This window comes from Homalodisca vitripennis, chromosome 1 (genome assembly GCF_021130785.1).
Source record: "Homalodisca vitripennis isolate AUS2020 chromosome 1, UT_GWSS_2.1, whole genome shotgun sequence".
Taxonomy (NCBI): Eukaryota; Metazoa; Arthropoda; class Insecta; order Hemiptera; family Cicadellidae; genus Homalodisca; species Homalodisca vitripennis.
The window spans coordinates 138713252-138725288 of NC_060207.1; the positions used below are offsets into that span (position 1 = coordinate 138713252).

Consider the following 12037-nt stretch of genomic DNA (forward strand, 5'->3'; position numbering starts at 1 on the left):
ATGCTGTTCAGCAGTTTGTGCTAAATACATATTTGTAACTGTTGTGGAAAGTGCGACTTAAAGTACTGTTAGAGTACTAACTATCACGTTAAGTTTAATGTGATTGTAATAAACATCAGTTTGAGTATGGTTTTGCTTTATCTTTCTAAGTACAATTTATATGGCATTCGTGATCATTTCCAAGAATGTAATATAGATTAATGTAATTGCTCGAAGTGAATTAAGATCTGTTAAAAAAAAACAACCAAAAAACGGCAGTTCATAGCTTGTAGCAATTGAACTTGTTTGGTTCCTTTGAGTGTCTAGTAAAGTCAGAGGCATTATTACGACACAATATAATACGTACCAATAGAAATAGGTTTAAGAGTATTTTACAGGGTTATAAAAAATTATATAAATTAAATAATGGTTAAGGAAATCTTGTTAGCGGTTCAGTTAGGCGGATAAAATGAAATAATGTGAAATGAAAAGTATATTTATTAGACCCGAAGTTAGGTGTGTAAAGTACACTCTACTACTTAACCTCATACAAAATTAAACTAACATATTTACATGTATAACTAAACATAAACCCATTTATTTAAAATTATATATGAGATGAACCTTAGCTTAAAAACAAGCATAAATAATTAAAGTAACCTTATACATATCTACACTACTATTACAAGACACACTCACATTCATTCAACTTACATTCCATTGCCCCAAGTACCAAACCCCAAAGCCGCCAAACGCTATATACCCCCTAGCCCCCAGAATCAAGGCTCTACCTTCGCCCCGAAGCGAGCACGCTTACAAAAAAGCTATAACAAAATAGGGTGTTTGATATAAATCAAGCAATAATGAAAGCTCGTTTCATTACATATTGTACTAAAATAAATCCAACGGCCCAAACTTCAAATGGCATTCCTGGATAAATAGTTATCTTTATTTAGTTCTAAGGACGTTTTTGGTTGTACACACAGCAGCGTGTGTGTGATCTAAATAGACTGTCAATAATATTCTCAGATTCATGAAGTGCCAGGTTAATATTGAATGACTGTGAAGCAGACAAGTCTCACACAGACCGTGCCTTTATATTTTATTTCTTATTCGTAAATAATTAATTCTCCTAAACACATTGACTCCATATAAGGTAGTAGTTGCTTGGGTTGAAAGCATTTTACAAGGATATATTACAGCCATTACCTACGTGCTGAGGACACGGGTTTCTAATGGCCCTTTATATCTTCCACCTTTTGTCAAAGTAATGGTTGTTCGTGCCATAAGATGTCCACTAGGTCTTATACAAATACACTACAAGACTAAAATTTGATTTGAAGAACAAGAATAAATAAAGAAATTTGTCAAGTGTTTATTCAAGATCAATTATCAAAGTTATCTAGCAAATATCAACTTTTATATAAAACAAATAAAGAATCTGTTTGTTTAGTAACTCAACTCATTACATCCACACAATACCTTATTAAGTATTGGCCAAAAATCTATAACAGTTGTCTATAATGCAACAAACAGTTCAAACAGAATGCAATATGAACAACCTTGCCTAGTAACGTGGAGGGAATTTTTAATAAAATAACAGAGCCAATTCATGGCACGTTTTTGTTCTATTCCAAGTTTTGAATTTAATTATATAGTTTGCTATTATAAGAGACAGCTTGAAATTCTAGATAAATTTGTAAGTTTTTCGATATGTATAACTGTATTTTAACACGGGATCTAAAATATTTCAATAAAACCACGTTTAGCAATGGTTTAGAAATATATCATAAAGAGTTAAGAAATTATAAAAGCTTCAAAGCATTGTTAACAGCTTTGTTTTAAGACAAAAAGTACGATTTCATCTATTGACTAAATATATATTTACAAATTGAGAAATAAAGTAAATTTTTATGTTTATACATATTAAACTTTAGCTCAAAATCTATATATTTTAAGAACAACATCTCATATTGTGTTTTTAATAAAAAATATAATTGTATCTATTTTTATATTCAGACAAGACGTTTTAAACCAATATTTAACTGTATAGTCGGCTATGATTAGTAATAACTTTACACAAACTATTTATGATTATTTCAGTCATTTTACTGAAAAATGGCATTTCAGGTAAGGCCCCAAAAAGAAGATAGACGAACAGACACGTTTTCGATCTGTCAAAACTACTTGGTTTGACTAATGTTGATTCAAAAAGAATTCGACACTATGACAAAACTTAAGTGTCCTGTAAATCCCTTTGCTTTGTACTATAATAGTTCAGTAACATAACATTTAGTAAAATGTATTTTATTAAATTCATAGGTAAAAGATATCAATTTATATGGACTACAAGTACTTGGTTAACCATATACAGCATTAAGCTGAAATCATGTTGTACAGGAAATTGCCTGTGAAAGGTGTGAAAGTGGAATCTCTATCGTTGCAGCGCAACTATACATGATACGCTATCTGATACACGCACTGTAAGTGGAGGTCATATGTCGGGTGCCGACCCAGGTGGTCCGGCTACCAGATACCTGCAGGGTAATAGGTGTAATAGTTTTTTTGTGACTAGGCCGTGAGAACGGAGAGATAGAAGTGCACTCATCGCATTGTTTGCTATTCACTAAGGTTTTCTTCCTTGTACATTGATTTCCACTGGGAATATTCAGAAATGATGAAAAAATTATGACGACTAATATTTTGAGTTTTAAAGGTAGATCATTGACCCTTGAGTGATATGTAAAAGTGTTTAAACTTCTTTGTTATAACTTTTCCAAGATGTATTTTACATGAAGACCATAAAAATACTTCCAAGAACATTTTAATTATACTTTAATAAAAGTACAACCGTTACAATTTTATACTTAAAGAAATTTCATAACTACGCTTTAAGGAAAATTGATGAAGATATTGATGTTAATTTATTTCATGTGTATGAATTAAGAGGATCAAATTTTAGAGAAGTGTTACTAGTATGAAGTTGGGACGTTTTTAAATAAACTTTAATAAAGTTAAATTAGTTAACCTCTTTAATGATCAGTTTAAAGATGGCTGGAATAAATTAATAGTTTAATTTATTACTAACACTCTTGAAATAATCAATTCCAGTTTTTATTCTTCTTAACTTTAAGGAATATGTACTACTGTACGAAATCAACGCATTACATTTGAGTTCCTGTTTCATAATTGTCCTCATAACATGTTGTAGGTTATCTAATATAAATATTATTAAAAAAAATATTTTAAAACTTTTGAAGAGCTGTGATGTTTTAATTAATTGTTTAACTTATCTTGTTTTCTAGGTATATTCAGACAAGCAGTTTTATTCCCCTCAGATGAAGTTAGATAAATTTGATGGGAGTGTTTTATTTCTCTATAAGCCCGTGACCTCCTTGTTTTATTTTTATCATTATTTTCAAAGTTTGTTTAAAAATAAACTGGTGAGTTATAGTGAGTAAAGCTGATGAAACCCAAGTTCGAGATCTGATCTAGGAGAAAATAATGTCACAAATACACTCTAAGAGACGTGGTGAAGGTTGTACGAGATCCAAATCTGAGGGGATTACCGGTCTTTGAGATTAAAAATGTTGAGGAGAAAAAGCTATTAAAACAACTTCGATATGTCCGAGGTTCAGTTGGTACAGTAAGGACACGTCTAGTAAATAAGAGTATCAAGGCCTTCTACAGGAACAAGTTTCACTAAGAGACAACATGTACCCAAACTGAGGTTTTCTCGGTAACATGTTAACTCGAGCCGAGACGACTGGAATACAGACGAGGCCAGGTTAAATATAAGAATCCCACGCACGCGGGAACGGGTCTAGAAAAGACAAGATGGAGATATGCCCAAGCATGGATCTCGGTAAGAGATCCCTTTGGTAGAGGTTCCGTAATGTTTTGGGGAGGGATCAATTACGAAGCCCGCACAAATTTATTAATTGTACTTGCACAAGGCTGAATAGTTGGGAGGTGTGTGGAGGATTTCTTCAAGAGCATTTCATGCAGTTTTACCCAAAGGAAATATATTAATTCCGAACTATGTTTTTTTATGCAAGAAAATAGATCTAAATTCAGGGCTAATAAACAGGGCTAATCGAAGAAATATGCTCAATAAACGGACCATTTACAGAAAACATGGCGGAGCCAGGACATATTGTTAAGGAGGGGAAGACAACCACTAGAAGTGATCCAAAATCTTATCAGAGGAATTCAAGGACAACTACTAGTCTGGCTAGAGGATTTAATATTACTTACTAAAACGGACCAACTTCGGCTCTATTGTAGTTACATTAAGTAATGTTAATAATTCATAATAAGGTTCAAATGTACTTGTGCTTTCTACCGTAGAATTTATTTTCATCCAATACCAAAATCAATTGTTTATTTATTGAATTTTATTATCAAAGGATGATCTATGAAACAAATTCAATGCCTAAGCGTTAAATGATGCAGTATTTTTTTAAAATACATTGATATTCGTAACTTTTTTCGGAGGTTTACATAAAAGGACAGTGTTAAATACATTCGTTCTGTAATCGCGCTTCGGTAACCATTCAATATTTGGTGCATGGTTCCAATCGTGAACAGACTTTTACGTAACAAGGTACAGCTGTAATCTAAACATGATACTAATGTCACTTAACAATGGTTATTAGTCACTTACGTGTTATATGTACACGTATGTTTTATCGTAAGTCAAATGCTCCGTTTTAAATACAAATTGAGCAAAATTCTAAATTTAAAAGCAGTTTTAACCAATTCTCTCCAATTCTTTTAAACAATTCTTTCATATATAAAAGTTCTGTCTAATTTTGTAAGTATTTGTATTTACAATATGTTTTTATTTAATTTTGATCAGTATCTGTATATGACAAAACACAAAATGTACAAATAGGAATGTATTTTTTATCTTTCTTGTATGTTTTGTAATTGTACTAATGTTTAACGCTTAAGATGGTATAATCGTATTTACATTGGACTAGTTAGGTTTACAGTTTTAAGTCACAGTTGTTTATTCACCTTACTTAAAGACAAGAAAGAGAATCCCAATAAAATATTTTAAATTATTTTTTCGGATTCTTTTAGCAAGACTCAAGGAAAAACGGCTCAATATACGAATATTAACAATCACAGTGTTTATATTATCACATAGGAGAATCATATGTTTTAAACCATGAAACACTCCCAGGATTTTCAATATCTAAGTTAAATATTAATGAGATAAATGACTTCTTTTTAATGGTGACTTGAAATTGGATATTTTACAAAACCTTAAAATTAATACAATGCTGTATTTTATTAATTTTAAAAATTAATATTATTAATATTTACCCTATTACACTCCTGGAAATTCTTGATTTAAATATAGTCAAAATAACTCACTTATATTCTCGGAATATACGTGCCGGTTTTGTTTAGTAAAAATATGAGTTTTACTATTATAAGAAGAAAACTTATACAATCTAGTAAATCAAGCAGATCAAGACGAGAACTAAGAAACTTTCCAATACCGTAAGGGCCTATATATTATAGTTTAAGTTTAATACATTTTGACTTGGTAATAAATATACAGTGTTAAACTAGGGAAGAACTTAATGAAATATAGTGCATGTATCATTTAACTTGGATCAGATAAGATATCACTTAACAGTTACGACATAATTGGTAATTAAGTGTATAGTTTGTAGGATTTATCTAAATCTACAGATACTCACGTATGACGGTGAGGTTGACCTTAGAGTTTCTGGTGGGAGACTTCTTGAAGTCCACCCGACAGCGGTATACTCCGCCGTCCGCATCCTGTACATCGTCTAGGGTCAGTTTGGCGGGCACGTCAAGGAACCGGAAGTTGGCTCTGCCTCCCAGAGTCGCGTTCTCGGCCCAGTGGATGGCGTGTTCCACTAACCTACCTCGGGCGTCCACACTGGTCCGACATACGGTCATTGTGAGAGAAACAACTATATAAAGGTACTTCTGTGTCATACTGAGAGAAAAGGAATATCTACAAACATAAATGACAGTGTATATAATATATTGTCACAGTTTGAAATTAAAAACGGCAAAATTGTTTAAAAGTAAACAAAATCATAACGCTCACTTAAATGTTATTGGAGCGACAATAATTCTTCAATTTTAAGCAATTTTAAATGAATGTGTACTAGTGTCCTCCAGTTTCAACTGTCGCACAGTTTTAACTTATACTTCAATTATTGAAGATGATACGGATTAAAATATACATCTTTAACAAATATGGTAACACTTTCTTTTGACACTAGACATTGTATTACACCGTTTCTACGTTATAATGTAATTTTTTCGTAATTTTAATCTCTGATATTTTAATTAATTTCCAATAAAAGTTTAAATTATATATTTTTCACATATCAAGGAGAGCATTAAAATACAAATATTGTTTTTAAAATTAAGTAGTGAACGTTTCGTCTTAAACCTTAAGTTTATGTTGCTTATTTTTTTATTAGTAGAATATTATTTACTTGAAAAATAAAAAGGACACTATTAATACTGGAAAATAAAAATCAGATAACTCTCCCCTTTAAGAGGGCTAAAAGATAAGTGGTAATATTTACCAGGAAAACAAAAAGGGAAGAAAAGGGTAAATCTGGTTGGAAGCCAAACATTTTCAATATATACTGGAGGTCAGTTCCCAACAGATTAGGCACTTACTGTCACTTAATACCCTTGAATGCATTTAAATATTAGTTTTATATTGTAAGTTTGAAACCTTTAAGGAGTAATATAAAAGTAGAATTTTTATTATTAAATGGTGCTATGTATAGAAATTACTTTGGCTTTGTAATGAACAGCATGGATGTAATATTTTTATTCATTATTGAAAACTAATTAATCCATAATTCACTTATTTGTCACTTAGTACTAATAAATTTGAGTTTTTCCTAAACATAAATGCTTTTGAAGATATTTTCTTACTTTATTTCTTACAGATTGAACCAGTTTACCCCAATTAAACAGTTTTCCCTTTCCTTTAGGATATACTCGTAATTATAGAAGTATATCTAAATATTACCAAGTATCTTGTTTTTCCTAACATTTATTTATAGAAGAAACATTTGTTTAGTAATTGAACTACCTTTTTAATACATCGATGAAACTTGAAATATCGTGTTGTTAGTATAAACCATATTGTACGTTCAAAAACCAATGTTTTACCTATAAATCGGAGCATCGTCAGGCTCCTTGTACCAGATGACAAGATGGATCTTGTCGCCAGGTAGGGGTGGTGTGACGTCACACGGGAGTCTTGCCGTGCTGCCCGCCACTGCCTCTGTCGACGATACAGACACTGTAACAAAAGTACAAACAATTAGTGTTTACACGAATGTTTGCTTCTACATCCGTTAAGCGTAAGAATCTTTAATTGCTAGTAAAAAAGTTTTATAATTTGAAAACATTTTAGGAATTTATATTGTACAAAATAGTACAATAATTTGAAAGAAACTTTATCTAGCTCTATTATAAAATAAGTTATTTTCTAAACATACTTAATTGACTGATATTTTATTCTTAAAATGGTGCTATTTATTTTAATGTGGTTACTGACTATACCTCTTTCTTAACATGTATATAATTTTCCAATATTTAAAGTACACATTTATTTTTTTATTTGCTTAGACAAGTTGTGCAAATATCATTCTTTCAATTATTGCAATTCAGCCTTTACTCATCAACCACAAACCTTTGAATATTGTTCCTCGGATTTGAAAAGTTATTTGAATTGACCATCGATCGGACAGAATTGTGTTTAGTGGTATACAGCAAATTTTGTTATAAGTATGTATGGATTGTATAAACGAAGATATAAATATATATATACTGTAAACAGGAAAGTGAAGGACATTTGGCATTGTGCAGAGTGAATTTCAATACGCTATGAGAAAAGCACAACAGAACGAGGATAAAAATCTCACGGTTTTACAATTAACCATTTTCCCATTCATTATGACTTCCGTGTTGAAGCCACCATTATATACCTAGAGCCTCATTCATGGCAATATATGACAAAAGGCTTTAACGATAATAATTCATGCATATCGTATGGTCTTTATCAATAAACCAATTTAGTTTTAGTATTCCACAATATTTAAAATATGAGAAAAATTTTCATCTACTATTGTAAGGAAATAATAGTTCATATTTTATTAAATTATGATATAAATAATTGTCCAACTTCTGTAAATTAAAAAGGAATTCTACGTTCAATAAATAAGCAGTAAAAATTATTGAACATCCAAAAATGGAATGGGCGATATAACCGGTTATAAATTTATATTGTTTTGACCCAAAACGTTCCCTTTAGCAATAATAGAGCACATTGTTGTTAGTGATAACAAGAGTTGGTATAGTTATACAGCGTAAACCGTGGTTAGTAGTACTGATGAGTGTGAATAAATTACTGTAGATTGCAACAGATATTTCAAACATTCAACAATCCTTAATAGAAATATAATTTTAAGATGCGAGATCACGAATAACATATAATTTTTAATAAATTAGAATATAGAAGTACAATTTTATTGAATTATATTGAATGAATACTGTATTAAGTAACGATAGTAACGACTGAAGATGAAAGAGTTGAAACAAGTTGTTTATTGCAGTCAATGAATGTTTCCGTTGCCAAATTTTCATATTACGTCCTCCCGACAAATTAACGGACTGAAGGTAATGCCCAGACTGGTGGAATGCGAGCAGGAATGCCCGAACTAACCAGATGTTTCCGCGGCCAAGAGTCGTCACGGCCACGCTGAGCCATGTGTGACTAGACAATGTGTTCTAATTGAGCAGACAATCACTCGTTTCCCGCCTGTGTCACGAGCAGAGTCACCGCCCAATTGAAGGAAGCTAATCAGCCCAACAGCTGCTATTACTCCTCTGCTACTGGCACTGCCCTCATCATTCACTAAATCTTCACCGGCGCGGCGCGTCATTTAAGTCTTTACATTCTTTAGTATATTTCATTATATACCTTCAATTTCAATTTGCGATCTTCATTTATGCGTGTTCTGAGAATAATAATTACGAGAAGGTCAATACGTTAATGGATGTCTGAATATTATTCAATCTCAAAACAGTAGTACTTTAAACCAGCTGTTAAAAACAATAAAAAGAACTACTGACGTGTAATAAATACCATTTAGTTTCATAACTACAGTTAAGGTAATAAATATGAATTTTCATAAGATATAATATTTCAAAGTCAAAACTGTGTGTTGTATGTGTACGTTAGACTACTTTTAATGCAATCCAAATAGTACACTAATCGCTTACATTTTAGTATTTATCTTACTATTACTTATTTCGCAATTAGTTATATCTTGTTAGGAATCACAATACAATAAAACAATACACAACATGGTGAGAAGGGTTGAATTATCAGTTTAGCTCCAGTTCTTATTGCAGCGTCTGAAATCTGAAGCCATTTTCGTCAAAAAAATTCGACGACGAAGAAGCTAAAAATGAAAATTTACATCGTTTCGACAGTAAAGTCACCTATATTATAAAATATAGTGTAATCCATGTGAATTAGAATTTTTATTGTCTCCTCAGGTGTACAATTGGAATCAACCCTTCGTAAAAAATCAACCCCTCCCACCATGTCTATGTTGTGTGTAGAAAACTCGGTTGCTCCAAATTGTGCTTAGACATCGAGTTATTAACGTAGTGCAATCAATTGTACACCAGTAGAGACAATGAGGATGCTAATTAAACTAGATTACACTATATTTCATATTCTATAATACAGGTATCTCTGATGTCGAAACGATCAATTGTTCATTTTGAGATTCTTAATCATCAACCTATTTTTTTATCATTTCAGAATGGCCTCACATTCCAGGAGCCAATCTGTAACAGCATCAGATTTCAGAAGCTGTACACCAAATGAGACAATGGAAATGCCAATTCATCTGGATTACAAAATGAACTACAGCTAAACTCGGCATGCCTAATAATGCAATGTAAAAATGCAGTCAAAACAATTTATAATACTGTTAGTTAGCCCTTACCATGTAACTGTCAATACCCTATATTTTATATACTGTTACGGAGACAAACTAAATAGCAGTAAGAGCTCAAAACGTGTTCTTATGATAATTTCTTCTCAGCAGGTGATAGTTAATAAAGGTTTATTATTCAACTGTCAGTTGCACTTACCAAAAGTAATGTTACGTGCAGACATACTTTCTTTCTTTATCAAGGTTTGTTTTCATTGAAACTTTAAAGAATTATAGTAAAATGCAATCATTTTATTACATCGTAAGTGTGTTAACTGAAAATCTCAGGACTTTAACTTTAGACTTAGCATTTCTCTACACTGGCCTAAAATAGTGCAATTGTTGCTGAAAATATTAGTGCTATTCATTAAGAAATACTGGAGATAATTTACAGTATTATTAGTACAACTTTTGAGAGGTACTTATAGAAAGCAGTTTCAATCTCCGAATTCAGGAATCCATTTTTTACTTCAACCCAAAATGGATCAAAAGATTGAAATATATTTCAGTAACCATCACTTATATCTTAGGATTTCTTAGAATACTATTTAAAAATAATATGCTTGTATTACCCCAGTTCAAAATAAATTTTCGCGCAAAACCGTGGATATCTCCTAGTTTTAAATATAAATAGGTATATAGAACATTATTAGAAAGTTTTAATACTGGAATATATATTCAGCATTTAAAACATACTTAACATATTAATGAGTATTTTATTATTTATTTAAAAAGATTCATCTTCCACACCATAAGCACTGACATGATGGGAGTGAATTCCCGAGCATACACAATTGGATATTACGAGGGGCTTCACTCGCATGCCTCCGCATTGTAACAAGGTCATCAGTGGCAAACCCTTTCTGAATGGAATCTCAAGCACTCTTGAGATAATTTATGGCTATTCTGAGATATGCCTGAGAGAACATGAGAGTCAAAGTCAAAATTATAAGCCACATGGACGTGATTAATGATATATCGGAAATACCGGTTCAATTGAAGGTCTGTTATAAATTGTCACACACCGGTTCAATTGAAGGTCTGTTATAAATTGTCACACAAAGTAACAGTGGTACAATAATTACACGCTTGTATCAAAACAGCTTATAACGCAGTACTACAAAAATAAAAAACCTGAAAATGTTATTTTGTTATTCAGTATTATAAACTATCTTGACTGAAATCTGTCAATTATGGTTTTGATTTACTTAGATAAAAAAATTGCCAGAAAAACTCAGCGTTATTTTGTTAAACCATTAACGATTAACAATAACTTGCAACATCGTTCTAATACAATGCTCACTAACAATGGTATACTTTCGTTACCATTTCATAAAAACTATTAGCTAATAATATATGTAATTTTAAATCATAACTAATTTATTTTTGTAAATTGCATTCAGTATAAAGAAGCAGATAGATATTGCTAAAAAATACCATTCTCAAAAGGTGTAGATAAATATTTTTACTACAACACGAATAACATAATGCATTTAAAGTCTATAACACTTGTTTAACACTCGTTTCAGTGGAGATTGCTTGACATATAATTATCTTATTGAGTAGTTCTCATTTACTTTCTCATGGAGAGATAATCTCTTCAGTAATGAAAGTTTATTTTAAAATTTACTGATTACACAACGTTATTATACTATTAAAAACTGTTACACCACGCCAATGCAATTATACAGCGGTAGAACAGCCCATTGTTTTACAACCATTGTCTAAGCCCATTGTTTAATTCTAATTAATGTAAGTACGAACTTGGTTGTTGTTGTAGTTCTACTTACGTGTGCCTTAGACAAGTTTGTAAACCAGTTCGAATCCATCAAAAGTTTGAGATAGTGGCCCTTTACGTAAAGTATAATGAATATCTCAAAGTGAATGAATAATAAACTAATAAATAAAAACTTTTAGAGTAGACGGAACAAAGTAAGATGTTTTTTAAATATTTAGAGACCTAAGGCAACAATTTTCTTCAATATCTTTCGGTGTTTAGAAATACACTTACGATCATACTACAT

The 12037-nt window shown here is 31.3% G+C and overlaps 1 protein-coding gene across 3 annotated transcripts in view; it reads right to left on the reverse strand.

Moving 5' to 3' along the window:
* The window catches only part of LOC124371949 (hemicentin-1-like), a 383241-nt gene that overhangs the window by 34977 nt on the left and 336227 nt on the right, over nt 1-12037 (reverse strand). For all 3 annotated transcript variants that reach the window (XM_046830325.1, XM_046830319.1, XM_046830333.1), the window contains exons 2-3: nt 7171-7303; nt 5697-5905 (exon numbers count right to left, since the gene is read on the reverse strand). In XM_046830325.1, coding sequence (XP_046686281.1) covers nt 5697-5905; nt 7171-7303 — 342 coding nt within the window. The remainder of the gene's footprint in view (nt 1-5696; nt 5906-7170; nt 7304-12037) is intronic.